Raw genomic sequence first — 23,319 nt, 5'->3', positions numbered from 1 at the left:
ATCCCACACAGGTGAGTCTTGTAGTGTAAGTAAGGATAACGCCACTTGCTTACACTGCTCTGGTATCCATTATACAACAGACAAGGACTGTCCTGAGTTTTCCCGTCAACAGTCAATTAAAATAGTTATGTCTCAGGATAACATATCTTATATTGAAGCATCCTCTCGGTTCCCTCCTGTTCGTAGATCCTATGCAGAGATTGCAAAGGAGATGTTTACCCCTCCCTCATATTCTCCAAATATCCAAAATCAACCTATCCCTTCAACTAATAGGTCCTATCGGAAGACTGTTATCAGTACTCCTCGCCCAAGATCATCTCTTGGTAAGGGGTATGATAAGCAGGCCCACCAGTCGATCATTAGTAATTGTCCCTCTTCTGCTCCTAACGGTTGTGCTCTCAACCAAAACACTCCTAATCCTCTTAATAGCAATCCTAACTTCTTAGAAATGCTAACAAAAATACTTCTTAGTATTATTTCAACATGTAACGACATCCCCTTACCGTCCAACGTTGCTCAAGACTTATGTCAATTATTCTCAATCCTTCACAATGGCCCTAATCAGCTTCCTTCAATGGAACTGCAAGAGCGTCCGTCCTAAAAAACATGAACTCCTCTCACTGATTAACCTCCATAAACCTATCATTATTGCCGTCTCTGAAACATGGTTGATCCCTGGATCCCGATTCCGGGTCCCAGGCTTCTCCTGTTTGAGGGATGACAGAAATGATGGTTATGCAGGGAGTGCCATTTTTATACGGCACTCCCTCCCCTTTTCCCAAATTCCCTTATCCCTTCCCAACCAGCATATTAATGCTGTTGCTGTCCGAGCCCTGAACATCTCTTTTCTTTCCCTGTACATTCCTCATCCTAATCCAGCTTTAATTCCTGATATTTCTGCCATCATTTCCTGTCTTCCTAGTCCTATCCTTGTAATGGGTGATTTCAACGCCCATCACACCTCCTGGGGTTCACATTTCTGTGACCCATTTGCTCTCTTGTTGATGGACATATTTGATGATGCAAACCTTTGCATCCTCAATAATGGCTCACCAACTCGTAGAGTATACCCTAACCAAAACCCAAAATCCGCTGTAGACTTATCCTTATCCTCTCCAGTCCTCGCTTCTCAAATATCCTGGAATGTCCTCTCTTCCTCTTTTGGTAGTGACCACTTTCCTATTGTCCTTTCTTTAAATCACCGATCCATTCCCCATATAAATCCAAACCCCTTATTAAAATATAAGTTAAAAAATGTTAACTGGTCTGCATATGCTGAGTCTGTTGATACCATGATCGACAACCTCTTTGTTTCACAAGACTATGGAGATGTAATTGTTTGCTATGATCTTTTCCTTAATGGCATTTTAACTGCAGCTGATCTTCATTTCCCTAAAAAGCGTATCTCAAAAACTCATTTGCTTTCCACCCCTTGGTGGGATGAGGAATGCAAGCGATTATCTGAACAGAGGCTAGAGGCTGAAGTTTCATACACATTGTGTATGTCAACGGATAATTTTAGTAGGTATCAGAGAATCGACGCAAAATTTAAACAGCTTATTTCTAAAAAGAAGAAAGTCAGTTGGATTCATTTTTGTGAATCCCTGAGTCCTCGTTCCTCTTCCTCTGCAGTTTGGTCCCAACTAAAAAAATTTCGCCGTTGCCTTAACTCTGTCAATCCTTCCTCAAATACTCCTTCTGAGTGGCTTAACAATTTCGCTGACAAGCTTGCCCCCCCATTTGTCCCTTATGAGGACAGTTTTCTAAATTCTACGCCTGCATCTACTTTGGATGAAATGGATGCCCCCTTTTCTTTTTCTGAACTTAATTGTGCTTTAAATGGTTTATCTGATTCTACTCCTGGGGAAGATGGCGTTCCTTACTCTTTTATATCTAAATTAAACGATAAAGCGAAAACTTGTTTTTTAAATATAATTAACTCGGTTTTTATCAAAGGAATCGTCCCGCAATCTTGGAAGTCACAAATTGTTGTCCCGATTCTTAAACCGGGTAAGAACCCTTCAGATTGCAACTCATATAGACCGATAGCTTTATCGTCAACCCTGGCAAAGATCACTGAGCATCTTTTGAAGAACCGCTTGGAATGGTTAATGGAAAGCAGAAATATACTTGCTCCCTCTCAATTTGGCTTTCGGAAGGGGTTGAGCACCATTGACAGTCTAAGCATACTTACAACAGACATTCGAATTGCCTTTGCTAAAGGAGAGTACCTTGTGGGAATCTTTCTTGATATATCTTCTGCATATGACAATGTCCTTCTTCCGTTACTCAGGCAGAAAATGCAACAGCTGAGTATTCCACCGAGGATTGTGCATCTCATATGTAATCTGTTAACTTGCAGATCCATAACGGTAAGACACCAACATCACTCTCTTCCCCCCAGACTTGTCTGGAAAGGTCTTCCTCAAGGCTCAGTACTCAGTCCTCTGCTTTATAGCATATACACCCATGACCTCGATTTGTCTGTTAACAATTTTTGCAACATACTCCAGTACGCTGATGACACTGTTTTGTATTTTAGATCTAGCTCCATTGAAAATTTAACGTTTCGATTAAACTCTGCTTTGCATTACCTACACCAATGGCTCTGTGACCATGGCTTATCGCTGTCGTTGGCCAAAAGTCAAGCAGTGATATTTACTAAAAAGAGACATATACCTTCTATTAATTTGTTTTATGAGGGTCAACGTATCAATTTTGTAGACAAAACAAAATTTCTTGGTATTATTCTCGATCAACGACTGAACGGAATTTCACACTCTGACCATTTAACCAAGAAATGTGAAAAATCAATTAATGCCCTTAGAGCAGTATCTGGAGTTTGGTGGGGAGCTCACCCTTATACATTGAAGTTGATCTATAACGCAATAGTTCGTAGTCATTTGGACTATGGACTGTTTGTTCTAGATCCCTTCAATAAATCTGCTTCAGAAAAATTAAACAAAATTCAGTACAAATGTTTGCGCATAATCTTGGGTGCGATGAAATCCACCCCTACTAATGCTCTGCAGGTTGAGTGCGTTGACCCTCCTCTACATATAAGGAGGCAATATTTATGTGACCGCTTTGTCATCAAATTGTTACAGTTATCTTCCCATCCTCTATTGCCTCGATTAAACAAATTATCCCACCTTTACAACCCAGACAGTTCGAAATCCTCATTCCTATTAAACAGTTTCCTCAAGTACACCAACCTCCCCCATCCCCTTTCCACTTTTCCTTCTAATCCCCTTTTTTCCACCTCATTTAATGCTCTTTTATATAATCCTCTTATTATCACAAATCTCGGTCTTATAAAAGGTTCTTCTGATACTGCTATCCAATTTCAAAGAATCTTTCATCAAAATTGGCCGAATCACCTCGCTATATATACTGATGCCTCTAAACTCTCACCCAACAGATGCGTTGGCGCAGCTTGTTGGATACCAAAATATAAAATAGCACTCCTTTTTAAATGCCCCCCAGAAACTTCTGTATTTTCAGGTGAAGCCATTGCTTTACTGGAAGCTATTAAGTATGCCCAATCGCACAACATACCTCAGTCTATTATTTTATCTGACTCTTTAAGCTGTCTGTTGGCCATTAAGGAAAATCCTTTTCGTAGCAAATTAAGACTTTCTATCGTTTTTAAGATCAGAGAGGCCCTGTTGTCCTGTCATCAACAGGGTCTACAAGTTTTGCTCGTCTGGATTCCAAGTCATTCCGGTATTATTGGAAACGAGATGGCTGACTCATATGCAAAGACTGCTATTCAATCTGGCTCATCTGAGCATTTTGTCAATTCCGCTAGAGACTTGCTCACTCTTGCGAAGGTTCAAATGGTTAAATCCTGGAGCTCTTTTTGGATTTCATCAAAATCGGTTAAGGGTAAGTATTACTCGGCGTTACAACCTGAAATTCCGAGGCGTCCTTGGTTTTCGTTTCTCAGGCACGCTGATCGTTGGGTCATTTCCACTATCTGTCGATTACGCCTCGGCCATTCCTGTACACCTATCCACCTAGCTAAGATAAGAGTTCGAGATCACTCGCTGTGTGAATGTGGCCTAGACGAAGGCTCCGCAACCCATATCCTGTTCCTTTGTCCTAAACTTCTTCATCCCATATATGATGTTCTCCCTCCTAAAGTCCCTCGCCCTATAAATGTTGAATGTTTGTTGACGTTTGTGTTTAGTCCATTTTGTACTTTTCTATGTAAATATATTAAATGCAATAAAATTAAGTTGTAAATAGTCCAATTGAGTGTGATATTTAAGTATATTATTTAGTTTAGAGTACTAACAATTATTTTCACTGTACCTTTTCATTAACCCTTAATGTTTGTGTTGTTCTAGGTTAAGGATTAACAAGGAAATTACTACGACTATGCTAATCTTCAAAATTTAATTGAGTTTGTTTCCTCAACTGTACCAATCAATCTCTTTCGTGTCTTCTCCATCCTACGTGACATTGGCGAAATAATCTGTGCCTTGTCGGCACAACTAAAAGCCATTAAACCAAGAATTGAATTGAACTCTATTTCTGACCCTAAAATGTCAAAGTCAAAATACGTGTGACAAAAAGTAGTTATTGTGTATACTCTAACTCTTATGGTATAAATACAAGATAAACAGGCCGATTCTATCAATTAATATATGTAACATAGTAATTATATATACATGTAACATGTCTAATCAAAACAAGTAAGCTTAAAATTAAATATTTAATAAGAACTTCTTAATCAAGCAATACAATATATGTATAATTTTGCAGATATGGTCTTATAGTACGTGATCAAAAATCTAAATTAAATTTCGAAGCAACTCGTAATGTTTTTGGTAGTGATGGAGATTCTGATGATGATAGAGGAGCGAAACCAGTTCTATTGAAGCCAAGTGCTAACATTAACAGACAGGTAGTATTTTATTATATCAACAGGTATTGTAATATCATCCATAGTACAGTAAATTACTATATAATATGTGTTCTAAGATCATGCCACTTGAGTTTCATCTGTTTGAAGAGAATAAATCATGATTTATTTGTGAAAAAATTGTACATTTAATTTTGAGGAGTCAGTTGTAGCTACATAAATGAATTTGCACCAAGTTGTAAAATTAACAATAAATTTAAATAAATAAATAATTTGAATGTGTATATAAAACTCTGAATTCCTAGAACACAAATCCAAATAGTTATAAATATAATTTCATTGCAGTCCAAAGTTGCACAAGAAAAAGCTCTAACAGAAGATCCTACAGTTTATCAATATGATGAAATATATGATTCAATGTCCAAAGAAAAACTAACTAAGAAAAAAAAAACACAAGATGAAAAAAAGCCGAGGTACATCGAGAATTTACTTAAGACTGCTAACAAAAGGAAATTAGAAAATGAAAGACGAATAGAACGCCAGGTAATGCCATTGATGTATTATATTTTTTTTAAATAAATTACTTGAGACATTTAATAATTGACAACTAGTAGGAAAATAGTGCTTTAACATGATATTACTACTACAATCAATAAATTTATGTCATGATCATTACCTGTTTTTGTATGTACTTACAACAAAAACTAAACATCTCTTACATTACATCTCACATTACATCTGTAGTTACATTATTAACACAGAACTGATTTACATGACATTTGGTATGGGAAATTTGAGACCCGGGGAAATACACAGGCTAATGTTTTTTAAACCTATTAATGAGTGAATAGTCCATAGGAGTAAAATGAGAATAGTTAGTGTGTAGATAAAGTTATATCAATTTTGTGCCTTTATTGCACATATATGACAGCTATTTCGTCACAAAATTGATCAAATATGATATAAGCAAGTTATCATACAATAGCTTTAGCAAAACCTTTTAAATGTCCTAATTTTGAGAGAAACTTTAAAAATGTAAATATTACTTTCGTTGATTCTACACTCCATAATTTAGGTATTAAAAATAAATTCTTGTGTTTCCTTTCTCATAGATTCAGAAAGAGAGAGAAAAGGAAGGTGACGAATTTGCAGACAAAGAAGTATTTGTTACATCAGCGTATAAGAAGAAGTTGGAAGAATTAAGACAGGAAGAAGAAAAAGAAAAATATGAAGAATTTTTAGAAAGTGTGGGAGATGTTACTAAACAGGGAGATTTAGGTTAGTATCTAGACATATTTGAATGATTATTTATTGTTGTAGACATTAATTAAATAAAACATTTATTATTTTTTAGGTGGATTTTATAGACATTTGTATGAACAAAAATTGGGAAGTAAAAAATTAGATGACAGTGAAAATAATACTAAGTGTGATAAAAATGAAACACAAGAAACTGTTACTGAGAAAACAGAAAGTAAAACATCTGAGACAGTCACTAAGTTACAACAAGGAAAGCAAAGAAATTACAGAAAAAGGAAAGTGTCAAATGACGTAAAATTATCTGAAGGAGAAATTGAAGACTCGGGTGATGAAATAAAGTTCTCAAATTTAGATGACATCAGAACATTTAAGAAATCCAAAGCTCTAAACGAGAATATTGATGCAGATTCCGATTTTTCTATCGATGAGTCTAGTGATGAGGAGCCTAGTAATAAAAAAGAAGACATTGTTGCGGAGGTCGCAAACATTGAGAAACCTAAGACTAAAGAAAATGACTCAAACAGCCCTAAGGAAGATGTGTTACCTGTTGAAAAGAAAGAGTTAGAAAAACCGAAAGTTAAAATTGACATCTGGAAGAAAAGAACAGTGGGAGAAGTATTTGAAGAAGCTCTGAGAAGATATTACGAGAGGAAAGCTTCTAGAGGCATTTAATAAGGAGTTAGATAGAGGAAAAATAAATGTTGTTTAAAAATATATTTGAATGAGTTTCATTTTATATTGCTACTGCAATTACATTCAGTAACTTGTACATATTTGCATGATTCGTAATTTAAGAACAACCAGGTATAATGGAAACATATTTGTATTACAGTAAAATTAATTTTATTTTGAAAAAGCGTAATTGTTGTTTTGAAAAAATATAAGTCTTCTTTCTTCTTATCATACAACAACATAATGTGCTTTGCAGTGAACTGAAAACAAAAATTTTCAATTATTTAAAATTTAGAAATTTAATTATTTAAAATAAATGTTTAAATCTAGTTCAACGAATTATTTCAAAATAATGGAATCAATTAATAAAGTTTTCAAAAAGTTACCTATAAATTCCGATACTGGATCATTTTCACCTTCTGCTCTCATAGTTCCTGTTATTTCTTCATTTTCAACCATAGGTAGAACTAATTGGACGAACTCTGGCGTGTAGGGTGGTGCTATTGCATCAAGTACCTGGCAGAAGTATATTAATATAAATGAAGTGAATATTTTCAATATAATGTGTTTGCTGCAAATCCTTCAGTTACCTTAAAAATTCTTCTTATTTAAGGGTATCTTAAAAAGGTTAAAGTAGATAGTGTTAGGTGGAGACAATTTTACTTATTTTAATGAAGTCAATAATTTTTTTATTTTTGACTAATTGTCACAGACAGAAGTACTTTTATTTTTATAATATGTATTATATAGATTGGTAGAGAATGCTTTCTGGCATTAAATTCAATTATACAGTTTAGTCCAATTGTGTGCAAAAACTTTTGTTGGTAGGATTAGAAATAAATAGATACCTCTGTTATGAAATATCTTATAAGTGAAATGTCTGTGTCTCCACGTTGCCAACAGTGCTTGATGTACTGTAGGACCGGCACGACACAACCACGACTTAATAAATTCACCATACGATCTAAAAGCATTTTTTTCAACTCCAGCTGAAAATTTAAACAAAAGTTAGCAATACATTCTAAAATTTAAAAATGGTTAATTTTAACTTTATAATGTTTCAATATTTAAATCAGTATTTTTACGATTAACTGGTAGGGCTTTCTTCTAGATCACTTTGGTATTGGTATTTTTTGTGTGTGTGTGTGTGTGTGTATGTAAAGTATGTAAAATATTTTTCATACCTGAACTAAAATCTCTAATTCGTCTTGTGGAGATTCAAATAGTTGAACCAATAGTTTAAGTAGCCTGTGGTGAAGCAGCGGGTGGCACGAGGCAACTTCATCCAGCAGTGCCAAGTGGACAGGGCAGTGTTCAGTGCACAGTTTGAAATATGACTTTTCTGTCACTACACATTCCACCCACACAAGCACACCCATACCAACTACTGGAAACCTGTAAATAAGTTTATACGATTTTAGGTAAACTTGTCAGAAGTCCAAGTATATTATTTGATGTGATGCCGCGCCATCTACCGGTGAGTTAGAACAAAATTGACGGTATAAACCCCTCCACGAAAATGTCAAAATACATCGCAAACGTCATTTATCAAGCGAAGGAGCGTTAGCAAAGAATTTTTGATCAATAGCTAGGCGGCTCAGAAAAAAACATTGAAAGTCGATTATGTCTAAGCAAGTATGAGTGTTCCATGTTTGTTCAACTGCAACAAAAATTTCGCTTGAAAAACTTTTCAAAATTTAACATTTCTCCACTAAAATCTAAACATACTTTATTCCAGTATAAGCACATTGGAGCCGATATTTTATAAGGTTTATTTTAATAAACATGTTATTATTAACTTTTAATCGGTAACATAATCAGACGATTATTAATATCTAAAATAAATGAGTAGTATAATGTCACCAATAATCCATATTGACAAATGAGTAACGTAAGCATCGACGCGAGTTTGCCGACTCTACTGATAGGGAGCGGACCGAGCAATTCTCAATTCCAGAAGGTCGTATCCCAAAACAAAACTCGTGCGAAATATAAATCCAGCTAGTATGTTTTATGAACGAAAATCGCATATCTTCCAAAACAGTGTTACAGAAGTATATAACACACCTTATGCAATGATAGAGGGAAGGCAGCTCCGATATCAGTTCACTCGAGCTGGCCGAGCTGCTACACACAGCATGGATTTTCTCGATAGCTTGCACGGTCGCCTTGAGCTCGTCCTTGACGGGTCGGCCGGGGGTCACGCCCTCGCACACGCTGGCCGCGTACGCCAGTAAGTACATGTATTTTGATTTGTGTTCTGGATTTAGTTTGCTTCCCAATTTAAACAAGGAGTCCACGAGAAGTTCTATAAACAACATAAAACTACTTGATTATTAATTATTAACAAAAAGTAATTTAGTATAATAAAAAATAGGTATATCTATTGATATTTTTTTTTATATTTAAGAAAATAATAATTATGGTATGGAGTGCACTGGAAGTATAGAAAACTCAGGTGGAGAGAGATAAGCAAAAAAGTTTAATTATTATTAGGATTTCTTGGATTTCGTGATCTTACAGGTTACAAAGTTAACAGAATAATTTATGAACAATAATGTCGTCCTGAATCAGCCAAAGTGCGCCAAACCACCAAACAGGTGCACCCTATCCCCCATTCTCATAATTTGAAGGGACGGCAAATTCAACACGACCGGAAAGAGCATATATAAATAATAAATAAAAAAACTTAGGAATACATATAGTCATATACCTAAAAAGTGCGGTATCCTTAACAAGTGTACCGGCGGCGGCTCGGGCTGCGTGTAGGCGCGGAACAGCACGGAGATGTCGGCCGGGTTGAGCGCGCCGCGCGACAGCATGGCGGCCAGCGCCGTGCGCGCGCCGCGCCACGACTCGCCCGGCGTCAGCGCCAGCGTGATCGGCGTCACGTCGTGCCCGCTACAGCCCCACATACACCAGTGTCATGACACATTCAAAAATTTATTTTTTATTTATTTATTGGGAAACAAAAAGTATTACAACCAATCAATTGAAAATAATTCATACAAAAATAAATACATTAATTGGTTATTGTACTGTTTGTTTCCCAATAAATAAATAAAAAATAATTAAGTCTTTTAGATATTTTCCTAAAATTATAAAAAATTACAACTTGCATTAAAAAAAATAAACAGCTATATCGTTGATACAAATTTAAATTAAATTCTTAAAATATGTTGGTTGTTTATGCATATTTATCATGATATACACAGATGGATGGGATTGTTTTGAAACTAGTGAACTTGTATTTCATTGATTCATTGAGTCATAAGAGTGAGTATAAAACGAAGGTAGTGGCGCCTGCGCCGATGATTAACGTTTTTTTATTACATCTATATTTATATATTTCATTTATATACATTATTAAACATTTCTTGCATTCAATGGGTTCCAGTGTCGTATGTATAATATTGTGCAGTTTCCTCTAATCTTTTTCAATATATTATTATGATTTCAATTTGGATGGTAGTAGTTACAAAACTACTAACCAAACATATGTTCTGAGTCCAGCCCGTTCCATCAAATTGCACTCTTGGACATAATAATGGATATTTTAATTAAATATTCTATTACCTCTGTTGTGCACATCGAGTTATTTCCTGACTAAGTCTCTTCATAATTGCTCCACCTCTGGGTTCTTGTGACAGTATATGGACTATGACTTGGCTATACACATAAGTATGAGCACCATGGCATACCATTTTCTATAAAACAATGATTAAGCATTTTATAAATATCATACAGAAATATAAAGCAAAAAACAGACAGAACTTATGTCAACAATCTACAAGTCCCTTCCAATCCTTACGTTAAATCTCAAAAAACAATTTTTTTTTTGAAGCATTTAAAATTAACTAAGTATACTCATCGAATTTTTATACATACAGCACATTCGGTAACACTATTCTGCCAATCATCTGAGCTTTGTAAAAATCCAACAATTGCTGATTTTAGAACACGAGAAAATACTTCAATTTGTTGGGCTGCAGTTGATATACTTGTAATTTCTCCTTGAAAACCAGCATCAGATATTAACTGAAAATAAATAAATTTATATAAAAATAAGACTGCCTACATTTAATTGTTATATAGCTGATTATTAGGAGGACTTTAAGTTAGGGTCTTAAGGTATGTAATTCGTGGTATGACCTTGCGCAAGCCCCCTACTTACATTGGTGATGTGAGGAATGTTAAATATTCCTGATATTATTAAAACAACTATATCTGTAGGCAGTAGGAACCACTTACTATCTAGTATAGATTATCCATTGAGTAAAACATATTCACATAATTTGAACACTTTAACTTACTCACCTTTATAGTAAAATTTAACATAAGACAGTCAGGATATTCTTCAGCTAGTCTGTATATTAGAGATCTCCAAGTTGGGTGTTCAATCATTTCCGTAAGCCAAGCCGGTGTCTATGGAATTAATAATAAATATAGAAGTGTAGTGAAGTGAAGTGTATTAGATATTATAGTAGTGATCATTTATGAAGATATTAAATTTGTTACTCACTTCACCTTCTTCTGTGAAGATTGTATCTGCTTTTTTAGGATCAAATGTTTTTAATATCATGTCCTTCAAATGATTTTCAACCATGGCCTGTACCTCTGTTACTTTAACCCCTGAAGAAAAAGGTTAATACTTATTGTATTAAAAGAAATATATTTTCAATAACACATTATTTACACTAAGACTGCTTAAATGTTTAAATAATAACCTATGTATACTACTTATCTGTACCTATTCATGGTAGGCAGTTTTTGTTGATAATGAAATTATGTAAATAATCTTAATAAACTGTATATTTATATTCATTCATTACAATAAAATTATAAATTTGGCGAAGTGATCAATTTATTGTACTTTCAATCTTTCATTGATTGTAGTGTGGTTTCAAAAGTTTTTATAATATATGTATACATATTTATGACTTTAGAGAAATATTTAAATTTAGCTACTGTAAGCCTTAAAATAATTGTCTCATTACTTTTATTTTAAGATGTAGAAAATTGCCTAGAAGCTTCTATGATAATTATGATATACAGCAATTTGATAACACTCTACTATTGTTTTATATAAGACATATAACATTTAACATACCTCCTAAAATAAGCCATTCGGCAAGTAAGTTGGCCATCTGTGCAACAGCATTATAGTTTATTGACAGTTGCTCAATCACTTGCTCTGGGTTGCCTCCAGCTTGAAAGTATCTCTTTAATTGGCCAAATATACCAGGTTCCATGATATAGTCAGGAGTTTTGAACTTTTCAAGGCATTCCTGTAGAACTTCTTCAGGATTATCAATAACATCTTCAGTTCCTTCATCCTGTAACAAGGAAATCATTTAAACCTGGACAGATATTTTTTTTACATGTAAATAATATATTGTAAGTGTAGATTATTTATATGTGCAAATAATGTTTAGCAGTATTATCTTCAGGTGCACCTGCATCACCTTGTTAGTTTCCAACATTTTTATTTTTTTGAAAAAAAAAAAAGTAATTACATAGGTTATATTTTTATATTTAAATTTCTTTGATAGCTGGGATGTTCAATCGAACCCTTCGCTCGGCATTCACGCATCGAAATGTTTATAAAAATATACACACTTACTTCATATTGATTTTGTCCTTCCCAAACACGTTCTTCTTCATATGGACTAGGCATTATTGATATTTATGTTTACAGTAACAGCTTAACTGTTATCGAAGTGAATTATACGGTTAGTTTATATATTTATCTTACTACTTAATATATTTTAGTTACCATTTTATGTATAAATATTATTTCATACTCAAATAGTATTTTCAAATAGTAAATGAGTGATCTATTCCCTTTTTTTAATAATAATATTTAACAACAAATTGACAATGTTTTCGTAGTATTTAATAGCTTTCCATGTCAAGCTTTCACTAAATGTCAAAATTCGTGTTGTCAACTTGTAAATGTCAACTTTAATAGACATTATAGAATATAACAGATAGTATAAATTACTAATATTCTCTGTGGCAATATGCATGGTGAAAAAGATTAATAAAACATCTTTTTAAAGTCTTAAATATCTTGTCCTAATTAGGTTTTTACTTCATAATATTTCTAAATCGATTATTCGTATATTTTCAATAATTTACAATGCAAATGTTTCAGTTCATTTATTATAATACCGTAGAAAATAAGAATAACATGGGTGGACATAAGATTTTTATATTACCTTTTAAATAAAAGTAATATTTTTTTTGTTTTTAAACACGAAAGAACGGAAAATTTTAATTTATATTCGGACCACTTAATTAAATTTACATATGATTTGATATTTAAATCTATTTTTAACCGTTAGTATTATCTAGAAACGAAACCCTTTTTATTGTTTTTCAGGTCATGTCGCCCATGAAAGACAGCAATGCTAGGGGCACAGCCTAGCCTTTCAGAAAAACTCTTTTAAGTCTCGCACAATAAGAACATATTGTAGTGCTGAAGGAACACCGAGGAAGAAAGCATTTCATTTCTAGTTATAGCAGAATTGAAAGTCCGCTATAACTATAAATGTAATATAACTAGAAGTCTAATATAGTATATATTATAGTGATGTTAGCAGTTTATATACGTTTATAGGACAAAATAACAAACAGTATTATTGATAAACTTCTGTTTTACTTTATACAGTTTCTATTTGATATCTTTTTGTTTTGTTCAATTTGATAATCTATTATGCAGACGAGCAATGGCGTATCTATCGTAGGGCCAGATGGTTCAGTGCACCAGAGCCCCAGCCCCGGGGGGCCCTCTAAACTAAACCTTAAGCTTCTGAAGCTAGAAAATCACGACCCTGCGCACAAGATTTCTTATTTGGTATCTATAATTTTAAAGGGTAATTATTAGTTAAAGACTAAGAGCGGAAAGAAGGGGTGAGTTTCCGAATCTTTTTCTATGCACCGGGGCCCTTTCTCACCTAGCTACGTCATTGCAAACGAGACACACTTATTGACTAAATTATAGACATTATCCATTTCATTTTATTCTTTCGATCTCGCAGAACAAACAAACAAACAACACCCTCATCAATACACATAGTATGCCTATGTGTATTGATGAGGATGTTGTTTGCCAAGCTTTGTACACGAATGGCCAACGACAGCCCTACTAAAAACCGTTAGGTCTTAACCTCCTCCGTTCTCGAAGTCGGCTAATTAAAAGCATTTTATTGACTATTAATCAATTTATTCAAATAAACAGAATACATAACAATTTCAAAAATTAAATATAATAAAATTGCTTAAATTATTTAACAATATGAATCAACTTCACAAATAAAATATAAAGAATTTAATAACAGCATTATATAACAAAAGTTTATGCGCTATATCTTGTTCGTATCGTAATAAATTATGCAGCTAAAATGCGAATATTTATAAATGTACCTACTTATTTGTACATGATTTATTTCTGATGGTAAATTTGTATTAATTACGTAATGATGTATCTGTAATTAATTCTATTTAATCATTTGTAAATTATTTACAGATGAAAAAACGTTTTTAAATAGTGGGTACTTTCTGCTACGTGCCAAAAGTACCATAAGAGGCAATTTGCATTTAAAATTTTTGAAACTTAATAATATGTAATTACATTCTATATTGCTAATAGACAAGTCAGTGATTTGGAATATGTAATTAAATTTATGTAACAATTTAAAAATCGTCTTCTATGCTAAGCACATTTTAATATAAATTTATTGAATACTTTATTACTTATTTATGTAAAATTTATTGTACGAGTTTTATCTATAGGTCTTATTTCTTTGTCTTAATTTGTAAGGAACCAGAGAAAAAGTTAGGTCGTTTGTAAAATTAAGTAATCAGGTAAAATAACAATTAATAATGTTAGGTAGGCACTTATTGCCTTTTTTTTCTATTGAATGTAATAAAAAAGCCATAAAATTTGCTTTTAAGTGTAGCAGAGGTGACTATTTAGATAACCAATACATTGTTGTAAAATTTGAGGAACATTTTCTGTAAAAAATATTCTCATTATCAATAATTTCGATACAAAAGGCTTTTATTACTTTGGTTTCTAATCAAGCTTGTAAAACCAATTCCTCTTTTTCTTAGAGGTAGATAAATGTGATTCTTTTCTAATAGAGCTATCTAAATATATTAGGTTATTTTTGTTAAAATACTTGATCACAAAAATAATTGTGTAGATAGGAGTACAGACTACTTTATTTATAGATTCGAAGAATAATGCTTACTGTGGTCACACTACTCGTATTTAAATTTCTTTCTTAGTTGAAAAATTTTAAATATAGATTCAACTGGTTCATTTACAAATTGCATCTAAAATTGAATTTAATTATTTAAAATTGAAACATTAGATAATTTGTTTAAATTTAAATTGTCTGAAGGTATGTGGTTCTAATAATAAAGTAGGTATAACATTGGACCACTGAGTAAGAAGTTACTGTTGACTCTACATAATCTATAATAGGAGTTTTCCTTCGGTTCGCACACCTTACATCACTGACATTTACCACAATTACAATTAATAGGCAGAACTAGGTCCCATTGTATCTGTTTTTCGCTGAAGTAGGCAAAAGCCTTAAAATTTAAAATATTCTTACCAGAGTAAAACTGGCTGCGTGTGTTGCTATTAAACGCTTTTTAATACTTATACATATTTATACAATACTTACAATTACTATTATTTTGAATGTTAGGCAAATGTTTACCCTGCATTTTAAGAAATGTGTCCAAAACTTTTGAAAATTGGTTCAAGGTTAGGATTTTTAAAGGAGAAATTTTAAGCTCACATGTAATAAATCTGCATCATGTCTATCGTAAATAGTTTGATTGTTTTATGTTTCTTTTGCATTATTCTCGTCTATGTCGACACAAGAAGACCTGCGTGTTATACACGTAGCAATACCTACTGAAGTTAAGTATAATAATACAGTAGCCATAATACTCAATTCCATGTCATTTTTAAATTATTTCCTTGGTAACATTGGTCCCGAAAAAAAACAAGTTAATTTTAATTATCGTCATCTAGAACACTAGCAGAAGTCAGAAATTTGGTCTTTTTCGTGAACAGTGTAATTATATAACCATACACAGTATTAGAATTTGGAAATAATCAATCATGAAATAATAATACTTTGACATGAAACAATCATGGACTGGACGAAAAACTTTAGGAATATATTTCTGATGTATCCAAACATTATTTTTTTTAGATTTAGAATTTCTTCTCTTGATCTTTTCATGTAATTTTCATTCTTCTTATTTAAATTAATGATGCAGTTTTATTGCAAAGAGAAGTGTTTATGTATCAAATTCCTACATAATTTTAAATAAATATCCTCTTAAAGCGACGCCTGATTTAGATTTTTTGAAAAATATCTTAAAATCACATACTTATGTAATAAAACTAAACGTGCAAGACGGAGCAAATTTAAGAAAGCTACATGTTAAGTTCAACGCAATTCCAGATTTATTATTTCTACTTATTAGTGCCGTTATAACTAATAACTCGAAAAGCGTATCACAGTTCAGTTGTTAACATGAATGTATTAAGTTATCGAGCTAAATAAAATGTAGAGGTTACGACGTTATGTTATGATGAAAGTGACAATTTTTTATACTTCTACCGTTTCTTAGCGATTAATAACGTTTCGTCGCTTAAGAATTCCATACTGAGTATAAAGTTGCGAATTAAATTTAAATTTAAATTTTGTATTTTTGCAGTGATAGTTTTACAAAAAGTTTTATATCTTTTTTAATCTTAGCAATGTTAGGTACATCGCCATTTGTTATTCGAAGTTAGGTTACGACAAGCGTATATTTGACTAAACTAAATCGTTTCATTCGAATGTAATATTATCGCGTTATTTTATATTTACATCTTAGATTTATGTAAAGTTAAAAGCCTCCGTCTACAGGTATTGTAAGCTATTTATAAGCAATAGGACAATTTAAGCGTATTTACTATTTTAAACTTTTTTATATCGAGTCTTTGGTCTTTATACAATACCTTAAACGAGTGGAATCAATTACTTAAATTAACCACATTATATATGTAAATCGTTGTAAAGTTCATTACAGTCGCACTGCACCAGACTCATGCCCTCATATGTATAGGTAGGCTCAATAGCTTCATTAAAAAATCGTGACAGGAATAAACACTGTGCGAATAATTTAACACAGAGCACACACTATCGTGTCGATTTCGAGCGGGCTGTGTGGTCGACGCTCGCCTCATACATCGGGTCGCAGGAGGTGAAGATCGACGGCCACGTCTCGAATCTGGGCCCGAATAATGCGCGGAGTGTGTTCTGGCTGCATCGCGTCGCCGAGTAGGGCTGCGTCTTCGGCGAGCGAGTCGCCGGAGCCGTAGCCGCGCTCGTCCACCGCCTCCCCCTCGCACCACGACTGCGACGCGGAGCTCCCCGAGCCGCCCGCATCCACCTCTGTCTCTACTTCTACCGAACAGCTTGCACATACCTCTGCAATTTTACGACTTGGCATCAAATTTAAAAAAAACTATGTTAAATAACTAGAATAGATGAATATTTTCATTTATTACTAATAGTAATATTCATGTATGTAATTGTTTTTATGTATGAAGTTGAATGTAATACGTTCGCATATGATATATTATTTGAGAATGTTTTCTTTCTATCCTATTATTGCTGTATTTGAAATTTCGTACAGACGGGCTCGGTTCACTCTCATTGCTTAATAAAAGCTCCGAGAGTCAACGGTCGCCGAGTAGAAATATTTCCTACAATGATAACATTTTATTGCGCATGCAATTTATCTTTGTGACCTTTTCTTTGGAATCAACTGAACTTTAATATTTTATGTTATATATGAGTCAAGTTCGGATAAAAAATGAATAAGTTCAATAGCATAACATTCGTCACATCATTTTCCAATAAAACAAAAAACTTATTTTTATATAAGTAACACAATCACTACTTTTAACAAGATTACATAACATGCTAAAATAAAGAAATAAAAACGTCTTCATAGAGGTAAAGAAATGAAACTAAACAAAATTGCAAAGTACCACTGTTCAGTATTTACTGGTACGTACTACAAACTAACACCAATTTAATTCATGGAAATTAATTTTATGACGTTTTAAATTTTATTCAATCAGAATTTAACATACGTATAAAATATGACTATTTTTTCGTAAATAATATAATATAACGATACGTATTCAAAAAAAGACAAAATGCGAAATATCGTAAATCTAAATACAACACCATAATTATGAGCATTCATAAGGAGCGAACGGGAGGGCAAAGGGCACAGAGATACTATAATACGAGAACACATTCCACACATCAAAAGGGGAAGGATCAGGACTCACGCAGCCGACGACGGCCGATAAGAATTGGGCTGTCCCAAGACCTCGGTCAGAGAGAAGTCGACGACGAATAGTCTTCATAAGATGCTGCAATTTTGTAATATTCGCATATTTATACCTATGGCAACGACGTTTAATAGGTTAAATGTTGACAGATAATATACAAAGCTTTTATGGTAATCTTAAAATTCAGATTTATTACTATTGCAAACGAGTAACGTGAAATCATCTTCTCCAATGCAGACAATACAAATATTCCGTAAAGTATAGTACGGGTTTCTTTATGAATTTTAATAAACCTCATGAAACAAGAGGATAATGTAGCATGTACTCGACGTTAAAGATGAAGTATTAAAAAGCATGTTAACGCGTTAATATTCATGACTTACAATAACGTTGCAAAAGATTCTGCGTTGTAACGTTCTACTGTTTTGTAAAGATGTGAGTTTCTTGTTAAGACTTTATTTATTAGTATTATACAAATAAATGATTAAGAAAATGTTATATATATTAATTTTGTATGAGTAATAAGAGTATACGTTGAATTAAGAAGCCTGTATATATTATTGTGTCTAAATAGTATAACCAGTATACCTGAACTATCAGTTATTATACGAGGAGGTGTGTCCTCTCGATCCGTTGGTACCACTATCACCACTTCGTCGTCTTTCGGCGATTCTTCGCATCGGCTTGACGCTGTTCTAAAAACATAGATATATTACACTGCCTGCTCATTTTAATTAGTATAGTAAAGGATTTTAATTAGTATAGTAGTAGTGGTTATTAAGTCATATTATATGTATATACAACAACAAAAACAGCCTGTAAATTCCCACTGCTGGGCTAAAGGCCTCCTCTCCCTTTGAGGAGAAGGTTTGGAACATATTCCACCACGCTGTTCCAATGCGGGTTGGTGGAATACACATGTGGCAGAATTTCACGAAAATGAAAATGAATTTTCAAAAAATTTGTCACGTGCAGGTTTCCTTTGATGTTGATGAGATGTTTTCCTTCGCCGCTGAGCACGAGATGAATTATAAAGACAAATTAAGCACATGAATCAGCGGTGCTTGCCTGGGTTTGAACACGCAATCATCGGTTAAGATGCACGCGTTATGTATATAGAATTCCACTAACTTAAAAATCCAAAAATTTAAAACGCACGTAACGAGTACTGCAATGTATCAAAACACAATAGAAAAATGTATTTCATGCATATTAATCGTAGAGGCGCTTACTTAACGATGACTTTCTTTTTCATGAATCTGGTCCCTAGATCAGAGTACCCTCGGTTCATCGGCCGTTTGTACGGAACCGGCGGCGCTGAGACTGGAACGGGTTGTTCGAAGGTACGTGACACGGGCGAGTTCGGTTCTGAATACTGTTTCTCCGTCAATGCCGGCCGTAATCGGAGCTGAACGTCTCCAGATGTACCGCTTTCTGCACCTCCATTTAAATCATTACGTATCCCTCGTATGGATCGTCTGTCCTCTTCGTACATTTCTAATAAATGATCCAACTTACTCTCTATGTCATCTACCTAAACATATATTAAAGATCACGTTTTGTCTTCACGATAGGATATCATTAAAATAAAATAAGTTAAGCACTTACTTGTCTTTCAATTTTAACTACTCTGGAAGCTAAGCTAATCTTAGAAGCGTAGACGTCTTTAGCCTTTGAGCCTTGCTTGCCAAGGATTTGGTCTAACCTGTAGAATATATATTAGTAATAATAATAAAAATATTACTTTTGTCTTAACGAGTACTTCATCGTTTTTATTACATTGTTAAATAATAAATGCCATAATTATGAAATCCGAACAAGATTGAGTAGACGTGAAAACATCGGCAATAATAACATTTGTTTACTCTTCTATGCCAAAACTAACCACAAAACAAGAGCTCCTTGAAAGCGGATTTCTCTGTACAATGATAACAATAACAATAGTTTAAATTTGCAATCATTATTTAGAATTGATTTGGTTTCGGTAATATCAATAATTATACTAAAAATATGTTCTTATAATAGCCTACTGAATGGAATACTCACAATAATTGTGTTACAAATTAAGTGTCAATTTTTTGCTTAAAATTCTTTAGAATAGCAAAAGCCACTGTCAGAGTAAAAAGTCTTAATAATATCTAGTTGTATTAGTACAATTTTCAGATTTCTTAAAAAAAATGTACATTCTTTTGTAATTTTTTTTCTTTTTGGATTTTTTTTGGATCAACGTGGATATGTACTGTCACAGATTTTACCATTGAAACCAACTTTGTTTATAACTTACATGCAAAGTCAACTGTATGGTTCTTTATGCGTATTAAAGTTCTTCTTTAACTTAAAAAAAAACCTTAATTAACTCTATGGCAGTAGATTGCATGGAATCGCGGGGCAGAGTCAATTAAATTCATAAATAAACAAATATGAGTTGCGTTGTACGTAATTTGGCGTATCAAATTTGAATTATGAATTATTTACTTACTTACGACCTTTTACGCTAACAGTGACGTAATATGTTTTCACTTTTACTCTTTTTTTAAATTAATCATACTTTGTGATTATTTGTCAAAACTTGCAAAAAATATTTTGTTTTGTGCAAAGGAAGTGCGACGAACAAAGCGGACTTGAATAGTTTGTAACAATCTACACTTACTGTGCTTAGTTAACTCGTGTTTGTAAATAAAAATAAAAGCTGTGCTGTAAAAAGAAGCTAAATCTGTAGACAAGTGAACGGAAAATTACGGTTTCATGGAATAATACACGATGGAAAAATGTTTTTTATGCTCAAAAACAAAGAAAACGGATTCCTTTTATTAAAAATAAGTAGGAACAAACAAAATTGTTTCATTATTTCGTTCTTAACTTATCAATGACATATAATAAAGTTATATATTGTAGTCGTTTAATCTAAATACTTGCTATAGGAAATTTTAGTATTATTATTTTTCTATAGCCATTTTTTTACAAATATATTTCTCTTCAAATATTATAAGAGATAAATTCTTATCAGTATAAGACATTTATTTCGGCCATATTTAAATGAGTAAATAATAAGTAGACCCAACTCATTTTAAATGAAGAATTCTTGAAACATGTGTAGTGAACCGGAGTAGAGTAGTTGGCACGTCATGTCCAAACTTGACCACTGGTGAAAGTATTTTTATCCCGTATCTCACCTGTACTGAAGGTTCTTGGTACGATTAAGAAGATCGGCGTGCCCCGACGAGTATTGTTCTATCACATCTTTCACGTCGTAAGGTTTCAAGGCTTCTCTAAATCTCTTGCGTGCGACAAAATACTTGAGCTAAACGGAAATAAAAAAATCCTCATGTCGAATTTATTTATCGGGATTTACCTTATTTAGGTATACGATGTTCATAGAGTAGGACACTTTAGATATGTTTCCGTTTGTATTTTTAAGACATTTTAATTACATTAAGAAAAACCATATAAGATTTAAATTATATCATAATTTGTTCTAAATAGAGGTCGGATACAATATAAGTTCGACCATTTGGTCTTGGAGTTTCATGCTATTTCTAGCTCGAGATGTCAAAGTTTGAGCGATACGGTATGTTTGTGCCTACTTACAAGCCGATGAAAGATTGTTTTATAACACATGGTATAACTGAAATATATGAGTATTCTGATTTACAGGATAATTTTAATCCGTTCGCAATTTTTTTTAAGTCATGCTTACAAAATAAACGCTATCGAACTCACGAATAAATTGCGACAATAAGACATGTCTACTACCTTAATGTGACAAATGATAATTTTTAAAATTATTTTCATACAAACACGAATTATTTATCCACTGAAAACGTTCATGTAATAATATAAAACAAAACGTATATATAATACTGTTTAGTTTTAACGTTACCGAAGATTTTCAGCGGAGCTTAAAAATAGATTTCTCGTATAAGTGGACGATACTTAAATATAACATCACACCACTACGTAAATTGAGCTACTTAAAATATTTGTAAAGTATTGTAGAGTTTAAGCAAATATTTCTACTCAACTAGAGTTCTAAAAGTATAATCCAGACAAGAAAGGGTATAAGGTTCAAAGAGTAGTACATAAACTAAAGTGCAAATGTTTAAGGGTTCGTAGAATAGTGTTGAGAAGGGGGCGCTAAATCCATACGAATGAGCGACACAGATATGCAAATCAATAGTAAATACGTGTTTGTTATGTAATAACAGATTTAAGCGTTGCTGTATTTATGATTATCAGAATATAATTTACTATTGATTTCCATCAAATCGATTATACGTATAGATATAGAGTGTCATGGCCTGAAATGTAACCCTGAAGTGTACTACCTAGTCTGGACGTTTTTCACTCGCCCCAGCAGATCGACGTGTCCCGCGGAATACTGTTCGATAACATCCTTAACGTCGTAGGGCTTTAATGCTTCCTTAAATTTACGTCGGGCGACAAAATACTTCATCTGTTAGAATTCCACAAGACGCACTTATAAAGTCATAAATTTATTTCTAAATTCGATTAAGCATAACGAGGTGACAATTTCATACTTCCTCGTCTATAAATAATAATTTCATTGGTGTTCTATTTTTGCAAACCTACGTTTATATCTTTCAAATGTTTTAACCTTGCGTTTTAATACATGATTTCTTTTTTATTCACCTCGTATAAAAAGAAATCGATCGATCGGTCTTAAATAGGTAATTTATTGGCAATGTCTTAAAAATGCGAGATTGTTTTTTTAATCCGTATACTAATTATAAAACATCTGGCGCAAATTCGGTCTTACGTAAGTAGAAATTGTAACGAAGCTAGCCCCAGGTTTGGGTGAAAAGTAATAAAAAAGCAATCACGTATCACAGTACCGAAAACAGACTAAGGTTCAAAAGAAAACTTGGGTCAAGCTATAAAGTTTGGACATTGTAAACAGCTAAATAATTAAGCGCGACTCGAAGACTACTTCACTTCGCTCTTTCACCCATCTTATTAATAATGTAAAGGTTAGAAGGTGAACTGAATTCCTTTTATATCAGACCTTATTTCTTCATTTTTATGCTAACGTCATTGAAATAACTTTTAAATATTGACCTAGCTAGATTAAGCAGTAAGTAAATTAGAGCATTAAAAACAAACAATATGTATA

At 33.1% G+C, this 23,319-nt stretch overlaps 3 protein-coding genes across 9 annotated transcripts in view; 1 reads left to right on the top strand and 2 right to left on the bottom strand.

The window, feature by feature from the left end:
* The first annotated feature begins 4,560 nt into the window (after nt 1–4,560).
* LOC124530054 (nuclear speckle splicing regulatory protein 1) lies at nt 4,561–6,846 on the top strand. Its single transcript, XM_047104044.1, has 5 exons — nt 4,561–4,700; nt 4,771–4,912; nt 5,216–5,413; nt 5,983–6,148; nt 6,225–6,846. Exons 1-5 carry the CDS (start codon nt 4,684–4,686, stop codon nt 6,800–6,802), a joined length of 1,101 nt encoding a protein of 366 aa, XP_046960000.1. The 5' UTR covers nt 4,561–4,683; the 3' UTR covers nt 6,803–6,846.
* On the bottom strand, nt 6,830–12,737 carry LOC124530049 (negative elongation factor D). The gene is made up of 12 exons (XM_047104031.1): nt 12,426–12,737; nt 11,913–12,138; nt 11,325–11,434; nt 11,120–11,227; nt 10,691–10,840; nt 10,379–10,509; nt 9,516–9,703; nt 8,870–9,110; nt 7,987–8,197; nt 7,651–7,791; nt 7,189–7,318; nt 6,830–7,062 (listed from the first exon to the last, which is right to left on the bottom strand). Exons 1-12 carry the CDS (start codon nt 12,477–12,479, stop codon nt 7,031–7,033), a joined length of 1,722 nt encoding a protein of 573 aa, XP_046959987.1. The 5' UTR covers nt 12,480–12,737; the 3' UTR covers nt 6,830–7,030.
* A 1,361-nt stretch (nt 12,738–14,098) lies between these two features.
* LOC124530839 (potassium voltage-gated channel subfamily KQT member 1) overlaps nt 14,099–23,319 on the bottom strand; it is a 51,775-nt gene continuing 42,554 nt past the window's right edge. For 3 of the 7 annotated variants that reach the window (XM_047105172.1, XM_047105206.1, XM_047105189.1), the window contains 5 exons: nt 21,362–21,489; nt 19,797–19,893; nt 19,421–19,722; nt 18,777–18,883; nt 14,099–17,310 (listed from right to left, as the gene is read on the bottom strand). In XM_047105172.1, coding sequence (XP_046961128.1) covers nt 17,063–17,310; nt 18,777–18,883; nt 19,421–19,722; nt 19,797–19,893; nt 21,362–21,489 — 882 coding nt within the window. In that variant the 3' untranslated portion in view covers nt 14,099–17,062. Of the gene's footprint in view, nt 17,311–18,185; nt 18,301–18,776; nt 18,884–19,420; nt 19,723–19,796; nt 19,894–21,361; nt 21,490–22,513; nt 22,642–23,319 lie in introns of those variants that run through there. The other 4 variants (XM_047105179.1, XM_047105197.1, XM_047105223.1 and 1 more) reach the window with 3 other exon arrangements.

The sequence above is a fragment of the Vanessa cardui genome, chromosome 1 (assembly GCF_905220365.1).
Source record: "Vanessa cardui chromosome 1, ilVanCard2.1, whole genome shotgun sequence".
NCBI lineage: Eukaryota > Metazoa > Arthropoda > Insecta > Lepidoptera > Nymphalidae > Vanessa > Vanessa cardui.
The sequence above is the reverse complement of the archived record's forward strand: the minus strand, read 5'-3'. Positions and strand labels throughout refer to the sequence as shown.

What these genes read in the sequence shown, in the direction of transcription:
- LOC124530054 (XM_047104044.1), top strand. An exon ending in GTGCTAACATTAACAGACAG is followed by an intron (nt 4,913 to 5,215) that starts GTAGTATTTTAT and finishes ATTTCATTGCAG; the next exon opens with TCCAAAGTTGCACAAGAAAA. An exon ending in AAAGACGAATAGAACGCCAG is followed by an intron (nt 5,414 to 5,982) that starts GTAATGCCATTG and finishes CCTTTCTCATAG; the next exon opens with ATTCAGAAAGAGAGAGAAAA.
- LOC124530049 (XM_047104031.1), bottom strand. Translation starts at nt 12,479, where the DNA reads ATGCCTAGTCCATATGAAGAAGAACGTGTTTGGGAAGGACAAAATCAA. An exon ending in CGAATGGCTTATTTTAGGAG is followed by an intron (nt 11,435 to 11,912) that starts GTATGTTAAATG and finishes CTTTTTCTTCAG; the next exon opens with GGGTTAAAGTAACAGAGGTA. An exon ending in TGTTAAATTTTACTATAAAG is followed by an intron (nt 10,841 to 11,119) that starts GTGAGTAAGTTA and finishes ATTTATTTTCAG; the next exon opens with TTAATATCTGATGCTGGTTT.